A 16,508-nucleotide genomic window follows, 5' to 3' on the forward strand; every position below is an offset into this window, starting at 1 on the left:
ACCATTGAATCCAGCATTAAAATTGGTAATGATCTGGTTCACTGTTGCCAGAATCTTATAAAGATTATCTAAAGCTTGTTTTGGTTTTCCACAATACATAGGAATCTCAGCCAGAAGCAATCTGAAGGAAAATGATGCCATGGAACCTGGCCTAGTACCATAAAGTTCTGGATAAAATGTGAAATACATGTCTGGCTTATCTAAATTACCAAATGGTTTTGATTCATTTTCTAAAATATCAATTTGTCTCAGTTTTGTCAACAATGCAAGCCTTGTGTACCACAATTGCAAAGAATGTGGAGAGTGTTTACTAGGTTGATTTATCTTGCCATATCCTTGGGCATACACTGCTAATAATCTTCCTGACAAATTTATGGCTGCTTTATAACAACCAGCATGGATTAATGTTCTCAAGCCACGTTCATCTTGTGTCACATCAGAAGCAGTAAGAACATTTCTGTGTACATTTCCATCTTCACCTAACAAGCGTATAGCAGTGCTTCTTATTAAGTTAGGCATATCTCCTTGAACTGCAAGTCCTGGCATTGTTAAATTTTCTCTATCAAGAAAACTAGTCCCGGCAGTCGATGTAGCAACACTTCGTAAAATTTTTCTCGTTTGTTCAGAAGGTATCCAGGTATCTTTGTGTACATCATTTGTACTACTATGTTCGAGTCGTTCATTATCGAGTAATGAATTACACTTTAAAAATTCATTCGATTGATCTGTTAATAATTCAAAATCCGGGATTTTGCTCTCAGGACCATTTTGTACGTCGAAAAAATCTTCCTTCTTAGGTGACACGATCTCGTCGAAAATTGTACGAGATGCGTTTTCAAAATAGCGGCTAATGTCGGCCTCCATATCTTTTGTAACCTCTTCGGTGGTTTCGAATTGTTGTTGCGTAGTAATGTCATTTTTTTCAGCCATTCTACATTTAACTACTTTATTTTCAATCAAAATCTACATACATCTATTTATACAAGTTATAATATATTATAAACATTAAATGGAACAAAAACTTATATGTCAACTGTCAAAATTAAATGAAGACATCCTACCACGAAGTATATGTGTAATAGACATGCTTCTACCAACACTTCTTTTTTACAATTATTTTCGTACTATAGTACTAATAAACTTCAATTTCAATTGTCAGATTTAATTAATAAATGTAATGTATTAATAGTTTATAATATAATTGAAATGTAATAATTAAATATACCTGTTATTATTTATGCGAACGTGTAATTAATTACAATAATAACGTGTGTGAACGCACTACGTGTATGCAAGTAGATTAATAGGTTTTATGAATTAAGTGTAATATTATGAACGATACAATACAAAATGTTCGTCTTTCAAGCGGCTATGTTATGCCTCTTATTGGATGTAAGCTTATTAAAATATATAAAATATATTTTTGTTTTGTTAATTGTTATTCATTGTGCATAGATCCTAATGCAATTTTATATGTAATGCGTATACAAATCGTTAAAGATATTAAAATAATAGTAAAAATTTCATTACAGGATATTATTTATTGTAAAATATTAAATATTTCATTTTAGTTGGAACATATCGAATTCAAGGGAGAGATGTAATATACGAAGTAATTGATGAAAGTTTAAAAGTAGGATTTCGTTCTATTGGTATGCATATAATGAATTTATTAATATTGTTTATTTATCATCTAGTTATAAATATATTTTGCAAAGTTATTTTCTATCATTACACCATTATGTACAGATACAGCTGCCGTTTATCGAAATGAAGAAGATATTGGCTATGCTTTAACAAAATTATTGCCAAAATATAATCTTCAAAGAAGTGATATTTTTATTACAACTAAACTCTGTATGATTAACAATAATTTTAAATAGTAAAGTGCTTAAGTAGTAAATAGTGAAATTAGTTATATTAAAATCATATGTTTATAACAGCTCCAAGTGATAATGGAAATCTAAAGGAAATAGAACAATCTGTGCAAAGGTCCCTTAAAGCTCTTAATACCACATACATTGACCTGTATTTAATTCATTGGCCTGGGGCAACTGGTACATTAGAATCTTCTACAAATAATCCAAATTTAAGAACAAAGACTTGGAACAAGTTAGTAGATATCCAGAAACAAGAATTTGTAAGATCTATAGGTGTGTCTAATTATACAATAAATCACCTTGAAGAATTATTGCAAAATTGCAAAGGTGTGCCACCAGCTGTTAATCAAGTAAGACAATTGTATTCACATTTAATTTATGTCTTCATTTACAATGATTTAAAAGTTAAAACATATTGTTATATTATAGGTGGAATGTCATCCACATTATTGCCAAAAAGAATTAATTAAATATTGTAACCAAAAAGGAATTCATGTACAAGCATATTCTTCCTTAGGAACTAGTACTAGTACCAATCTTTTAAGAGACCCTGTTGTTACAAATATAGCTTCCCAACTTAAAGTACCACCAGCACAATTATTGTTAAAATGGGCTTTGCAACAAGGAATTGGTATATAATTTATCTTTTTTAAGAGATCTTATTAATATATGTCATTAAATAATATTGTTACAGGTATTATTCCAAAAGCTGTGAAGAAAGAACATATAAGAGACAATATATTGTTAAATTTTGTAATTGATGAAGAAAGTATGAAGATTTTATTTTCTCTACCTCAGTATAAATATGCTTGGGATCCTTCCAATGTTTTTTAGTTAATCTTATGGATAAATAAAATAGACACTAAAGCATGACAGATTTTGCAGATCAAGTTGCACAGCTTTGCTTAGAAAAATATATGAAACTTGGTAAAACTGGTAAACCATCAGAGAAAGAGTGGACTGTATTGTCTGGTATAGCATTAAAGAAGAACAATGGTTCACTGTCTTTAGTAGCTCTTGCCACAGGAACAAAATGCTTAGGAGAAATAGATTTAATAAATACCGAGTTATACGAAGAAGGTTGCAGATTAAGTGATTCTCATGCAGAAGTTCTTGCTAGACGTGCCTTTTTGCGATATTTATATGGGCAGCTTGATTTATTGCTCAACGGTGCTAAAAGCGATGTTTTCGTAATTGATGATGAGAAAAAAATTAAATTAATCGATGGAATATCGTTTCATTTTTTTACAAGTCAAACTCCTTGTGGTGATTGTTCTATATTTTTGAAAGAAGAATTTTCCGAAAATGATATACCTTTAACGAAAATTAGAAAATACGATTATAGCAATGAAGGAAAAGTAATTATAGGGTTAAATAATGATAACAAAGAGAAAGAAATAATTAAGGACATATATAGAACTGGTGCAAAATGTGTTAAATTCGAAAAGTTTCAAGATGCGCATCTACCCGGAGTAAACTATCACGTAATTGGACCGCTGCGTACTAAACCAGGAAGGGGCAATCCTACTCTCAGTTTGTCTTGTTCAGATAAAATGGCAAAGTAAATTACGTCATGCAAAATTATAATTTATTTCGAATACATATAGTACTCGTATGTAAAATGTAGTAGTTAAATGTTGTACATTAATTTTAGATGGCATATTCTCGGAGTACAAGGTTCGCTATTATCAATATTGATACCTCCAATAAAAATTGAAACTATCGTAGTTGGGGGCAATTCGCCGTTTTCTTTAGAGGCGATGGAGCGTGGATTATATAAACGATTTAATGAAAAAAAAAATAATTTAAATATTATACAAAGTAAACTTTCTTTTAAACAACTAAAAAATGATGAGAGAAAGCATCCATGTTCATCAAGCATAATATGGTGTGCTGTAAGAAATCGGTAATTTATGGTATTTATAAATTGTATATTTTTATATTTTTTTTATTATATAAAATAATGCTGATAACTTTTCATTTATAGAGATACAGAAATAGCAGTTGAGGGTAGAAAGCAAGGAGCCACAAGAAAAAAGAAGGGTAGCTATTTACTTGTAACGAGACGAGTTTTTTTTGAAACTTTCTTACGAATTTGTGATAGGTACCAGAATTTAGAATGTAATACAAGACATCCCAAAAAAATGACTTATCTAGATTGTAAAAAGTGGTCTAAGGATTACCAAAATTTATGGAATACACTGAAATCAGGGTCTTTCCATGCTTGGCCTTCTAAACCAATTCGACTACAAACATTTGTATTATGACATCTTTAGCATATTTTTAATATAGGAATAGGGAAAAAGCAATACCTGTTGTGCTGACTCACACTACACATCCTTACAAATATGAGCTTTTTCTAAAAATTTTCAGGTTAAAAACATGTATATATTTTTATCATTTATTAATCTCATTTATAAAATTGATATGTATAAAAAATATATAAATACAGTAATATTTTACAACGTCCGTTTACCCCTATTAGAATATCCTACACCTATACAAGTTAAAACAACTTGATCTAATATCTCATCATCTTCTCTAAGTTTTTCGATTTTAAAAACGACTCCAAAGAAATCTCTCAAATCGCGTAAAAACTGTATCCTGTAGAATAATGTTGTTTTTAAGCTATATAATTCTGTTCAATGACTTATGTATGTGTAAAATAAACTATTGCTTACATTGATGGTGTTAATGGTCCTGTTACAATTTTAGAAACATCTTTTTTGCCTAATGCCATAAACATTGCAGTCATAGATTGAAAAGGTGAATCCACACAACCATTTCTAAAGTTAAGTTAATTTGTAGAATATTTGTATTACTTTTTAGTATACTTTTGAGTCATATTTGTATTACCTATAAATTTCATCAACTAATTTCATAGCTGCTTCTTTACCAATATCTTCTGGTACACAAGGTAAAGAACCTGCTTTCATGAGAGGTGAAAATGCTTCTGCACCAAAAACAACATCTGTAGTTGTTTCAGCTGATAAAGTTACTCCAAAGCCTGTTATATTTGTAAGTATTTAAATACTTAATGTGCTTAGGGGGAAGAAATTGTATAATACTAAATATATACCTGGTGATTTTCCACTAGCTGCACCTTTACAATGATCTGTATGAATGTAGACATCTGGTAAGAACTTTAACAGTACACCTTTAGCAGACTCCACAATTCGATTAGCTATAGCAGGAGACACACGTATACTGCATGCAGTACCTCTTACACGTTTTACCATTCCACTATTTTGAAACTATAAGTATACTTCTTTTAGAAAGTGTGTATATTACAATAAGGAAATATATATTTAAAAGAAAAAGTATGACTAACATGAATACTTTTAAGATTACGACTAACAGGACACTTGAAACGAATTTCTCCACCACCTAAAGGTGCAGCTCCTCTTTTACTAATAGTAAATAGAATTTCATTATCACCCAACAAAAATCTTTTTAGTATAGGCACAGCAGCTACTTTTATTCTGTCCACAGATGGATCTTTAACGTTAAACCATGTAATTTAATAAACATTTTAGCTTATTCTTATTAACTATTAATTATAATAAAAGACATATGAGTTGCTACTTACCCATTGTATTATTAGTGATTCCTTTAAGTTTTACATCAACAGCATTTTTACAAAATGGAGCTAATATTACAATTGCTTCTAAGTAATAGCCAATACCACGTTGTAAGCTACAATCGTGCTCTAATTCACCGCCATTCAACAAACCGGGACCATAAAACAAATTGGTTCCTGTTTCATTTAATTCTATCCTTGTTCCGTTCGTAATTTTATCCAATAAACGTATAAAACTGACTTCATACTCTAGGATGTAAACATGTGTATACAATAAATTACATAAAACATGTTCAATTTTTGTATCAATATTTCAACTTTTGAATATTTTTGAAAAACCAATACATTTAAGCTAACCTTTAAGCCCAGGATCATCATCTTTAATTCTGATATTTGTAATTCGCACAGGTTTGCCTGATAAAGTTGACAATATTAAACGATATCGTAGATAATTGCAGCCTTCATATATTAAAACATTATTTTTTATAATAGCTGGCATGTTTCATTAAAATTCGCGACAATAAACACTTGATGGAAGCATGGAACTATCTTACGTCATAATTCTTTTTTGTCAAGTATAATAGGTACACTTTACATGTAAAAATCAAACGTATTGGGCAAGAAAAGAAATAAACTTCTTCGTCATTTTCATCGAATTTTTTTTAAATAATATTATATTACTGCTACAATTTCTGTTACGATTAATGTAAAGGTTTATTCGAAATGGCACTAATAAAAAAGAAAATATTTGTGACTGTTGGCACTACCAAATTTGACGAATTAATCGAAACTGTACTTAATACGGAAGTATTAAAGGTAAAAGAAACAAAAAATGTTATTTAATTTGATCACTTTATGGGGTAAAATTAACATAAAACATGCAATTTTATGAATGTTTTAGGCATTATCATCAAAAGGTTACAATGAAATAACTTTGCAAATTGGTAAAACTGTACATGTACCAGATTGTACACCACGTTGCGGTTTTGTTACAATAGAATATTTCAATTTGCGTGCAAACGTAATTGAATATGTAGAAGCTGCTGATCTTATCATAAGTCACGCAGGGGCAGGCAGTATTCTTGATGCTTTAGGAAATAAAAAAAATCTGATTGTAGTTGCAAATCAAAGTCTAATGGATAATCATCAATTAGAATTAGCTAAACAACTTTACAAGGATGAGCATTTATATTACTGTATCTGTGAAAATTTGTTAAATACTATACAAACAATGAACTTTTCTGTATTAAAACCTTTTGTTGATGATAGAAGTAAACGTATTGCTGAGCTCATAAATCAAATAATGGGATTCCCAGACTAAAAATAGATGTTTGGAAGGTTTAAAAAATCTTGTTAAATGTATGACCTTACTTTTTATTTATAAGGAATTTAAAAGGTTAATTGATATCATTTAATATATTTAAGTTTTTAACACATTTTACAATATGAGTATGTAACAGTTTTAATTGTTATAACAGATATAGCTTTAATATAATTTACAACAATATACGTAAGAATGACTTAAATAACTGTTCCTTAAAATTATGATGTAATAGCATAGAAAAATTTAAATTTTCAGTTAAGAAACACGATGACGGAGAATAACGGTAGTTCTTTTCTCAGATATCTTTTATATTATCTTTGGATGGCTGCTAATTGTTAAAATAAAAGCTATATCGGTAAAAATATTTTCTGAACACTGCAGTGTTAAAATGAATTCGATTCCTCAACAAATATTCACGTTTCTTTGTAACTTTTGTCTTTAGGAATAAAATAGACAGGCAACCTCGCGTGACGATCAACATAGCCATTACGTTATCGATAATGTAATGAATTCGCACATTTCAATGCATTATATCGGTTCGTTTCTTAGTCGAACCGTTAGTCGAATCGTGTATACTTTCAATTTATTGTACGAAGATACATCCACATGAGGCAAACTACATATGTATATTTATAGTGGCATGTGTTTTTAATTACAGACCAAGCCTAAACGTGTCATTTCTTTTAAGAGTTCGTTTCCCATTTGCGCAGGGCTCCTTGATACTATTACACCAGCCTGTAAATAATATTTGTGCATTTCATAACGTAAATACAGATGTAAGTATTAAGTTTTATTTTATAGCAAACAATAAATTAATCAATACCTTTTCGAGTGCATTGATTTTATCTTGCGCGCCTCCTTTTCCTCCTGAAATGATTGCCCCAGCGTGTCCCATTCTTCGTCCAGGTGGGGCAGTGATCCCAGCGATAAATGATACTACTGGTTTAGCGTGACTACCCTACAATCGTATTGGGCGTATATAATATTTATACACGTTAATATTGAAATAAATTATATTTACAAGGATATAGAACATGTTTTGGTGTGTAAGGAACATCGGGACATCTGGAAAAGAAAGTTTATGAATTAGGATGGGATGGACTTTGGATACCAATAATTTAGAACTGCAACCAACAGTGTTATGTTGAATGAGATATTCCGCTGCCGATTCTTCTGCACTGCCACCGATTTCACCAATCATTATAATACCACAACAGTCTGGATCCCTGAGGAATACATCCAAACAATCAATGAAGTCTGTTCCATTAAATGGGTCACCACCAATTCCAACACAAAGTGTTTGCCCTAGTCCAGCCTTAAAAAAAAAGTTTTGATATTTTATTGCAAGATTATTAAAAAAAAATAACAATGCTTTTTTTATAGAAGACAATAAAATTAAAAAAAAAACATACTATTAACTTACAAGGGTTGTTTGATTCACAGCCTCATATGTCAAGGTTCCTGATCTTGACACAATACCAACTTTTCCCTTTTGATGTATGTGTCCTGGCATAATACCTATTTTACACTGAGATAGTCATATGTTACAAAACAGTACATAATATAGCTATATCAAGTTAAACAAATTCGTATGTGAAATATTGACAAATTTTAAAAATCTGCACCTGTTCTGGAGCTATTATTCCTGGACAATTGGGTCCAATTAAGCGAGATTTGCCTTGCTCTAAAAGTCGCCTTTTAACTTTAACCATGTCATGTTGTGGAATACCTTCTGTAATACATACAATTAATGGCATTTCAGCATCTATTGCCTCCATAATAGCTGATGCTGCACCTGGAGGAGGAACATAAATAACAGTCGCAGTAGCACCAGTAGCTTCTTTTGCCTACAATAAAAAAAAAAAAGCATATAATTTACAAATTTTTTTCATATAAGACATGCAATTCAAAATTTGTTTTTCAACCTCTTTCACAGTCTTAAAGACTGGTTTCCCAAGGTGCTCTGTACCAGCCTTCTTGGGGCTGACACCACCTACTATTTTAGTACCATACTCAATGGCTTGTTGGCAATGAAATGTTCCTTGTTTACCAGTAAAACCTTGACATATAACCTTGGTATTGGAATCAATTTTTAAATTTTTTCTAGTATCTACATAGTTGAACCTTATTTGAGTACGCAATAAACCTCCACAATTTCTGACTGGAACACAAAAGAAATGATATATTACAATAATATACACATAGTACTTTATTAAATTGTCTTTTAAAAGTAAGATATTAGAGAAATGAACATGCTAATAGTTATTTCTATTTCAACTATCATCTACATATTTTAGTAAGTGTCACAAGTATGAAATATAGATTCTTTTGCAATATAGAAAGGTTTTAAAATTGGTATTGTTCTAAACATATGTTATTTATAGAGGCAATATCAAATTTCTTAACTTTTAGGTCAAGGTTCAATGACTGAATATCATTCAATGAGTTCAAGTGATTAGTATGACATTTACTGTGACATCCAACAATATTAATTGACATATTATAATGAATATACAGGACAACTTGTGTGACAGTTGTATTATACTGACAATAGTATTAATAAGTACAATTCGAATAATATAGTTAATGTAAAGTATAATTTAAAAAAAAGTATTATGAAATTTGTACTGCAATATATGCAGTTGAAAAAAAAAAGCAGAAATTTATTACAGAATTATATAATGCTTCATTAATAGTTAAGCTTAATTGAAATTCTGTAACGAGTCCAATGAATTAATATGAATTACTCCAATAAAAATTATATTACTGATAATTATATATCCTTATATAATGGGAGTATTAACATAAACGTGGAATGTCAAGAGTATTTTTAGTTTTGAAAATAATAGCGCGATCTACGAGAAATACGGAAAAGGGGCGTGAAATCTTACGATATTTCACAAACATGTTTCAACTATTTCGAAATATACAAAGGTCTTCTTTTAACATTGAAAAACGTCCGATAATTATCCTTCACTTACCTGTGAATTTTGAAAATGTCCTGACAGCCACAGCCATTTTTTAATTGATGTTTCTCTTAAAATAGTCAATAACCGAAATTGAATTATTAGAGGATCACCATTAAGAGAACTAACTTCTGCGGACTAGCGAGGTCAAGTTCGAAATAAAATACACGAACGAAGTGTACTTATCGCATGTACCTACACTCCAGACTCAAATGAACTTGTCAAATGACAGGAACATTGAACATCGAACTGATTGGTCGAGTACTTCGCAGAGCATTGCCTTCAACCGAATTTTCAATGTAGAAATTTTTTTGCAACCAGAGTGACGTTATAGCATGAACTTGAAATCGTATTAGAATAATTGTCACGATATGCGAATTAGTTTTAGTATTGAATATTTAAAACGTTCATGTAATCCTGAAGTTTTTTTCATTCATAAATGGTATTCTTCGTTATAACATTTCTGTTTAAAGTGACTATTGAAGTTAGGCAGGGGATGCGATGTATTTTTAAATTTAAATATATACATATGTATATCATTCTATATATTTTTTAAATTTAGTATTTTGCAATTTATAAAGATGTATTAAATTGTGAATATACAGTCATTCTGTTGAAGGGTAACATATTTTTATGATTTTGGGGAATATAATGTATAACATTTCCTTAAGTTTCCTTAGGTTTGCAAGCTTCTTGTTCATTGGTAAATGTATAGAGACATTAATTTTGTCCCCAACTGTATCTTTGAAATATGCCCTAGGATTATACACGAAATCCATGCATTTTAAATAATAACATGCAATGTGAAAATTAGAATAATGTGATAGGAAAAGGAGTTGAATAGATTTTGAAAAATTTAAATCGTATGTATAAATTTTAAATTCATGTTACAGTAGTTGGAAGGAAATATAATGATAGTTCTATAGCACGGAAAGGTAGCATGCTGCATAATCAACGGAGGCCACCTAAAATTGAGCGTAGTTAATGAAAGTTACGATTGATGGTATCATAGTTGCCAAATGTAGATTACCGAAAGAAAGTCTACGTAAATCCTTTTTCGATTTTATTGTTATTACTGACATAAGAATTTAATTATACACAAATTTTCCTATGGATTGAAAAGTTTGTTGAAATTCCAAGTGATCCGATTACGAGGCTAATATTGACGCGCATAGATAGTACGACATAAATGACAGTGATGTATAGAAAATAAATATCTTGATAAAAATGACGTGGTGAAGAGAGCCTTATCGTTTTACAAAACCATCGAAGGAATTGCAAGGTACACGCTCTTTTGTAGTCTGTACTACTTCGTTTTCATACCGTTTCAAGAATTTACGAAAGGAACAACCAAATTCATTTGAAATGCTGATTGCTTCAAATGTAATTACGAGTATAATTAAAGAAAATTATTTCTTGAAGTTGAGAAGCTATTTCAATTACATTGCTCACGCATGATACAAAAAGATTTTTACTATATATTATTATACGTTACGTGTCATAAAATTATTTCTGTCATATTAAAGACTGATACTTTTATATGTTTAGAATGTATCTTTTTAAGAAGACAAAAGAAAGTTCTGTCAATGGGAAATAAAGAAAACATGTACATATTATTTTATCTGAATATATAATTTCTTCAATCATCTAGTGTTTTATTTCATTTCATTGCTCTGTGTTGGAGAATTCACTTTACTTAGTAATTAAAGTTGTATTCTGTGTTTTCTAATTCATTGTATTGTAAAACAAGATATGTATGTTTTAAAATACTTGTTATAAATATATGACAATTGGAGTGCACAAATTATTTTAGTCTGTATACTGGTATTTTTTATTAAAATATTCATATTGTTAAAATACTTGTGTTTTATATAGTTTTTTTTTATGCATAATTGTTAAATAATTAAATCCATCAAATAGGATGGAAGAAAGTACAAGCTCTGAAAATGTTTGGTGCAAAACTAAAGCAGAAGAACAAAATAGTTTAAATGATACAGAATCTATAACTTCGTCTATGGAGGCCAATGCCACTTCCTTAGCAGATATATTTGATACAGCATTTACATCTACAGTTGATCCTTCTCCACAACCAAGATTTAATTCAGGTATAGATGAATTGTTAACAATATGTTATACATAAATGTACTTTTTATATTTTAAATCTTAGGTATTAAACTTTACAGTTAACTTTGTATGTAATCTATATAACTGTACTTGGATTTCTAAATTGAATTTTTTTATTGTAGCTAATGAGATGGAATATGATCACTTGTTTGCGGAAAGTGATGTGGAAGATTCTGATGTAATACCTATCAATCCATATCCATCACATCATTCTACTTCAAACAGTAATTTTGTTTTTGGTAGTTATTTAACTGGGCCTGAAGCAACAGGGCAAATTTTGCATGAACATGATACTCTAAAACATAAAAGTAAAAAGAATGCAGAACATAAATCATTAAATGATCAGCAGTCTGACAGTTTAGGTGTAGCTGGACCATCTAGATTGTCAGATGGCATTTCTAACAGGTATGGCCACAACATTAAGTTCTTTTATTAATTGTTAAATTTGTTTGTATCATTCTCACTTTCAGCACAACCAGACCAACATGCAATGATACAAATGTTTTAAACAGACTTATACTGAATGAATCAAATAAGTTGTATCATTCAATTTTGCCAAATACAATTAATTCTCAGCAGCATTCTACATATACAACAAGTATGTTTTTTTGTATCAGTACTAAAACAATAATTATGTATTTTATAGTATATAAATTAAATTTATATACACTGAGTAGGAAATGATGATACACCATCAGCACCAGATCTACAATTAGATTGGTCTTCAAGTAGTGATGATGCCAGTAGTAGTGATGATAAAGATGGATCTGTTGAAGTTCTTGGAACAGTAAATCACAATAATAAGGTAAGATAGGTTTATTCTATCAAATTATTTGAAAAAAGAATTTATGTTAATAGTTTTCACAGCACAAAATATTTTTATATATTTTAACAGCAAAATTCTGTACAAAATAACGAGGGAGGTAATCGTCCAGTAACTGTAGTTGATTTAACTGTGGAATCAGATGAAGAACATACTCCGCCTGCTCCAGCAGCTTCGGTAGGAAGTCCGAGGACAACAGATTATGTATATAGGTATGAATAACAGTTTATGTAGTATATAACATATTTCAGTGTTTATTTTAATAATTATTTCAGTGGGAACAACTCTTGTTACATGTATGGTTCACCAGACTATGTGTATCGTGCCCGATGTATGGTTCCTCTGCATACGATGTATAATTATAGAATTCCAATTTCCGTCATACCTGGAGAATATGAGCAAGTTCGAGGTAAAATTTGTTGTAGGTTTTATAAATGTTATGAAAAAAATTCAAGACTAAACATTTTAGAGAATTTATTTAAACCAAAAATATTTTTCTTCTATAGATGCTTCTACGGGAATACCGAGGGCACGTATGCAGCCTGTACTAGAAAGATTATGGAGGATGCAACAACGGGTTCAAGAAGTACGCAGGAGGTATCTTTATCCAATAATGCAAGTTCATCACGCGTTAGTATTATGATAGATATTAAAAACTGTACATTATATAAATTAATTAATTATTTAGTTGTACAATGTTATACAGTCCACACGTGCATCAAGTAGGCCAACATACATGCAATAACGGAAATACTAATCCCCCGAATAATCGTTGCAACGGCGCGGAAAACATGACGGTCGCAGCAAATGATATTCCACCTCCAATTTACCCACCACCTCTACAACCCATTGTTGATAGTCGCCCAGAAGCCAGAGGGCCATCGAGTTATAACCCATCTTGTCCTGTGATGGTAATTTCAGTGTCAGACTTTTTTTTTTATCAGTCATTCAGTTTTTACCTATACCTTAATTTTCTGTTTGTGTGTAGGAAAATCCCTTGAGTGCAGAAATGGTACCACAACCACCAGTAGTGTTGCCTTCAATGCCAGTTCATCCTCTTGTACATCATCACCATCAGTATCGTACCCATGAAGGATCACAACAAATGCACCACATTTGTCTAGATTTGATACCCGAATCGGTACGCTTTTGAATATGATGTGTTGAATAATATAGACTTTCGAATGTGTTATATAATGTATACGTGTTTCATGTAGCTAGATGCTCGGTTTCACCGTACCCGTCTGCGTCGCCGGGCGGCCGCGCGCCGTGCAGAACTTGCGCGCAGTGAAAGATTTGCGCATATTTGTTGCGGAGCAACGAAGGAGTCAATTGAAAGTCATACATTCCGTCATAAGTACAAACGGGTAATGAGTTATACGTAAATTTATACGTTCGTTATCGCATTATCATTCTTGTACATTGTATTTTTATATACAACGTATTTTTTTACAGGTTAAGAAAGTTGAAAATGGTGAAGATGCTATTGAAAAGTGTACTATATGTTTATCTGAATTCGAAGACTGTGAAACTGTCAGGTACAAATTAATTTTTATATACAAGAGTAATTTAGTGTATACTATTTTTAGTATCTACTTTACAGAAATAACTTTGTTTCTAATGTTTTTATACAGGAGGCTTCCATGTATGCATTTATTTCACATAGACTGTGTTGATCAGTGGTTATGTACTAATAAACGCTGTCCTATATGTCGAGTGGATATCGAATCTTTTCCACAGAGGGAGTTTACTAGCACTGACACAGTTTAAGGTCGATTTTAAACATCTGTTTTCGTTTTTAAGTATAATCAGGTAATATCCGCATCTTCTAAATATTTTAAAAGATCCTATTCATGAGTAAACCTTCTGATACTGCTATGAATATTGGTGCAAAAAATTTTACTGTGAATAATCAAAATAACGATAACTGAATAGAACTAAGTTCCTGGAGTAGTAGGAGAGATTTGTTTCGATTTAACATTATTGTCCTTGCATTCATGTCATGGGTGTTTTTAATAGTGTACATAAAAAATGTTAGGTTTGTTTATAACGCGTTATTATATTAAAGAAATTTGTATTTTTCCGATAATTTATCGCGTGTATAATGCTTCGGATGACAACAAATTGTTGTTGAATTATATCGAGCATTTGAAATGGTACATGTCTTCGCGTTTTTTATCCTACCTTTTTTTATTATGTGTGATAAAAATGTGCAACGTTAATTATTGAAATCTCGGAAAAGTAACCAATACTGCCAATTTTTTAAAAATTAGAACAAAAACAATGCGAACTAACAAGAATCCCACAAAATATTATTTCTGTGTTATAGTAATTATATACCTGGGTACTATATCGATATAAATTATATATATGCTAAACGTATTTTAATAATTTGTGAAAAAAGTTGAAGGTTTCGTATTAAAACACATAAACGATTTTTTGAGGCTATGTAAACTTTTCGTAAGTTTTTATATTAAACGAGTTTTTTAATAAAATTATACTCGAATAATTCTGCGAACATATAAACAAATAAGTCTAAAATTTATCGATGGTTTACTAATGGAGTAAGTTCTAATATTAAAATAATAAATCTTACGTTTAGTTAGATTCGCAGATGTTACATGACGTATCGAAAAAAATAATGACTTTTAACCCTTTCACTACAAAAAGCTACTATAGTGGCCGCTCGCGAATCTATCCTAACAAAATTTTTTAATCAGATAAAATTTGCTCTTTTATGAATTGAAATATCCACGAAAAACTTATGCTCGCAGCTCACTGTTCCCCATTCAGCGGTGGCATATTAGTGGTAAACTCCGTCGTAGCGAAGGGATTAAATAATACCAAATTTTGTAAATGGACTAAAAGAATCTTCGTGAAAATAGCATAAGAGTTGGAAATAAAAGAACATAATAAAAAATATAAAAATAATGTAGAAAATTTCTAAAAAAAAAAATGCATTAAACAAACGCGTATAATTACTAATGCTATGTGATACTACTGTATATTATTATTGTATATATTAACATAGTAATATTAATATATATTACGTGTATACTATTATACAGTAGCATTACGTAGGATTCTTTTAACGGCATATTTGATTATATGCGGTGTAATTTTATAACTTGTAAGAGTTTAAATCAATAACTGATTGGATTTATTCAACATGATAGAACAATTTTCACCAAGTGTATTCGTAATCTAAAAGGAAATACTAAAAAACAAAAAAGAAAAAAACAAACCGACTATTTTCACTTGTTTTCATAGAAACGAACAATATAGATGCCTTTTCAGAGGAAAGATATTTTATGAATGTCCTTGATTTTTATCCCTAATGAAAAGTACGATTGATAATTCTCACCTCGTTATTAGCAGTAAGTGTCGTGTTTATGTGATCATTTTTTCCTAATAACTAGAGGAGAAGAAACAGTATAATGTAAACACTAAACTAAGTTAACAATCGAAGGCCATTGAATTGATTATGCAAACTTTCTTAGCCTAATTAGCGAAGCTAAGCCAAAGACTTTGAATTACGATTGAAACATTCAATACTTGACTGCTCCTCTTAAATACTGAAACGCACAGATTTCACGAGAATTATACGATACTTTGATTTTAAGGAACACGCGCGAGACACGTTTATTTAAAAAAAATTCATTCTGTGCACAATGGACGCTATTCGAACAAGATACACGCATATATATATATATTTTCAGTTATAATTACTCAATGAAATCAAAGCTTTGCTATATTATATATAAAGAAATTATAATACAAATTATTTACTGCACTGTGCGGGCCCGTATGT

At 30.4% G+C, this 16,508-nt stretch overlaps 7 protein-coding genes across 7 annotated transcripts in view; 4 read left to right on the forward strand and 3 right to left on the reverse strand.

The window, feature by feature from the left end:
• Nucleotides 1-1,048, reverse strand: part of LOC108578392 (trafficking protein particle complex subunit 12) — a 1,687-nt gene extending 639 nt beyond the window's left edge. The window contains exon 1 of the mRNA XM_017941715.1: nt 1-1,048. This exon is cut by the window's left edge and continues 639 nt beyond it. Coding sequence (XP_017797204.1) covers nt 1-930 — 930 coding nt within the window. The 5' untranslated portion in view covers nt 931-1,048.
• Nucleotides 1,049-1,305: 257 nt separating this feature from the next.
• On the forward strand, nt 1,306-2,714 carry LOC108578409 (glyoxal reductase-like). The gene is made up of 6 exons (XM_017941733.1): nt 1,306-1,392; nt 1,572-1,652; nt 1,750-1,857; nt 1,944-2,230; nt 2,310-2,511; nt 2,575-2,714. The coding sequence occupies exons 1-6, from the start codon at nt 1,332-1,334 to the stop codon at nt 2,712-2,714; spliced, it is 879 nt and encodes a 292-aa protein (XP_017797222.1). The 5' UTR covers nt 1,306-1,331.
• Nucleotides 2,715-2,749: 35 nt separating this feature from the next.
• LOC108578399 (tRNA-specific adenosine deaminase 1) lies at nt 2,750-4,147 on the forward strand. The gene is made up of 3 exons (XM_017941723.1): nt 2,750-3,441; nt 3,535-3,786; nt 3,868-4,147. The coding sequence occupies exons 1-3, from the start codon at nt 2,750-2,752 to the stop codon at nt 4,145-4,147; spliced, it is 1,224 nt and encodes a 407-aa protein (XP_017797212.1).
• Nucleotides 4,148-4,339: 192 nt separating this feature from the next.
• LOC108578393 (probable RNA 3'-terminal phosphate cyclase-like protein) lies at nt 4,340-5,985 on the reverse strand. The gene is made up of 7 exons (XM_017941716.1): nt 5,818-5,985; nt 5,470-5,709; nt 5,212-5,378; nt 4,960-5,134; nt 4,737-4,887; nt 4,562-4,666; nt 4,340-4,484 (listed from the first exon to the last, which is right to left on the reverse strand). The coding sequence occupies exons 1-7, from the start codon at nt 5,957-5,959 to the stop codon at nt 4,340-4,342; spliced, it is 1,125 nt and encodes a 374-aa protein (XP_017797205.1). The 5' UTR covers nt 5,960-5,985.
• Nucleotides 5,986-6,183: 198 nt separating this feature from the next.
• LOC108577340 (UDP-N-acetylglucosamine transferase subunit ALG13 homolog) lies at nt 6,184-6,781 on the forward strand. Its single transcript, XM_017940487.1, has 2 exons — nt 6,184-6,276; nt 6,362-6,781. Exons 1-2 carry the CDS (start codon nt 6,184-6,186, stop codon nt 6,779-6,781), a joined length of 513 nt encoding a protein of 170 aa, XP_017795976.1.
• A 327-nt stretch (nt 6,782-7,108) lies between these two features.
• On the reverse strand, nt 7,109-9,984 carry LOC108578235 (succinyl-CoA ligase [ADP/GDP-forming] subunit alpha, mitochondrial). Its single transcript, XM_017941527.1, has 7 exons — nt 9,766-9,984; nt 8,710-8,945; nt 8,410-8,631; nt 8,208-8,312; nt 7,920-8,099; nt 7,608-7,742; nt 7,109-7,519 (listed from the first exon to the last, which is right to left on the reverse strand). Exons 1-7 carry the CDS (start codon nt 9,800-9,802, stop codon nt 7,433-7,435), a joined length of 1,002 nt encoding a protein of 333 aa, XP_017797016.1. The 5' UTR covers nt 9,803-9,984; the 3' UTR covers nt 7,109-7,432.
• Nucleotides 9,985-10,732: 748 nt separating this feature from the next.
• LOC108577352 lies at nt 10,733-14,467 on the forward strand. Its single transcript, XM_017940495.1, has 13 exons — nt 10,733-11,032; nt 11,671-11,855; nt 11,997-12,279; nt 12,345-12,472; nt 12,552-12,679; nt 12,770-12,909; nt 12,973-13,106; nt 13,204-13,327; nt 13,404-13,608; nt 13,686-13,838; nt 13,915-14,064; nt 14,153-14,235; nt 14,332-14,467. The coding sequence occupies exons 2-13, from the start codon at nt 11,672-11,674 to the stop codon at nt 14,465-14,467; spliced, it is 1,848 nt and encodes a 615-aa protein (XP_017795984.1). The 5' UTR covers nt 10,733-11,032; nt 11,671.
• The last annotated feature ends 2,041 nt before the right edge of the window (nt 14,468-16,508 follow it).

Source organism: Habropoda laboriosa, unplaced genomic scaffold (assembly GCF_001263275.1).
Source record: "Habropoda laboriosa isolate 0110345459 unplaced genomic scaffold, ASM126327v1 scaffold5, whole genome shotgun sequence".
Taxonomy (NCBI): Eukaryota; Metazoa; Arthropoda; class Insecta; order Hymenoptera; family Apidae; genus Habropoda; species Habropoda laboriosa.

What these genes read in the sequence shown, in the direction of transcription:
- LOC108577352 (XM_017940495.1), top strand. Translation starts at nt 11,672, where the DNA reads ATGGAAGAAAGTACAAGCTCTGAAAATGTTTGGTGCAAAACTAAAGCA. An exon ending in ACAACAGATTATGTATATAG is followed by an intron (nt 12,910 to 12,972) that starts GTATGAATAACA and finishes TAATTATTTCAG; the next exon opens with TGGGAACAACTCTTGTTACA. An exon ending in AGAATATGAGCAAGTTCGAG is followed by an intron (nt 13,107 to 13,203) that starts GTAAAATTTGTT and finishes TTTCTTCTATAG; the next exon opens with ATGCTTCTACGGGAATACCG.
- LOC108577340 (XM_017940487.1), top strand. Translation starts at nt 6,184, where the DNA reads ATGGCACTAATAAAAAAGAAAATATTTGTGACTGTTGGCACTACCAAA. An exon ending in TTAATACGGAAGTATTAAAG is followed by an intron (nt 6,277 to 6,361) that starts GTAAAAGAAACA and finishes TGAATGTTTTAG; the next exon opens with GCATTATCATCAAAAGGTTA.
- LOC108578409 (XM_017941733.1), top strand. Translation starts at nt 1,332, where the DNA reads ATGAACGATACAATACAAAATGTTCGTCTTTCAAGCGGCTATGTTATG. An exon ending in TTTTATTACAACTAAACTCT is followed by an intron (nt 1,858 to 1,943) that starts GTATGATTAACA and finishes TGTTTATAACAG; the next exon opens with CTCCAAGTGATAATGGAAAT. An exon ending in TGCCACCAGCTGTTAATCAA is followed by an intron (nt 2,231 to 2,309) that starts GTAAGACAATTG and finishes GTTATATTATAG; the next exon opens with GTGGAATGTCATCCACATTA.
- LOC108578399 (XM_017941723.1), top strand. Translation starts at nt 2,750, where the DNA reads ATGACAGATTTTGCAGATCAAGTTGCACAGCTTTGCTTAGAAAAATAT. An exon ending in TGTTCAGATAAAATGGCAAA is followed by an intron (nt 3,442 to 3,534) that starts GTAAATTACGTC and finishes CATTAATTTTAG; the next exon opens with ATGGCATATTCTCGGAGTAC. An exon ending in TGGTGTGCTGTAAGAAATCG is followed by an intron (nt 3,787 to 3,867) that starts GTAATTTATGGT and finishes TTTCATTTATAG; the next exon opens with AGATACAGAAATAGCAGTTG.
- LOC108578393 (XM_017941716.1), bottom strand. Translation starts at nt 5,959, where the DNA reads ATGCCAGCTATTATAAAAAATAATGTTTTAATATATGAAGGCTGCAAT. An exon ending in GTAATCTTAAAAGTATTCAT is followed by an intron (nt 5,135 to 5,211) that starts GTTAGTCATACT and finishes GTATACTTATAG; the next exon opens with TTTCAAAATAGTGGAATGGT. An exon ending in AGCTAGTGGAAAATCACCAG is followed by an intron (nt 4,888 to 4,959) that starts GTATATATTTAG and finishes CAAATATAACAG; the next exon opens with GCTTTGGAGTAACTTTATCA.
- LOC108578235 (XM_017941527.1), bottom strand. Translation starts at nt 9,802, where the DNA reads ATGGCTGTGGCTGTCAGGACATTTTCAAAATTCACAG. An exon ending in GACATTTTCAAAATTCACAG is followed by an intron (nt 8,946 to 9,765) that starts GTAAGTGAAGGA and finishes TTTGTGTTCCAG; the next exon opens with TCAGAAATTGTGGAGGTTTA. An exon ending in CTGTGAATCAAACAACCCTT is followed by an intron (nt 8,100 to 8,207) that starts GTAAGTTAATAG and finishes TTTTTTTTTAAG; the next exon opens with GCTGGACTAGGGCAAACACT.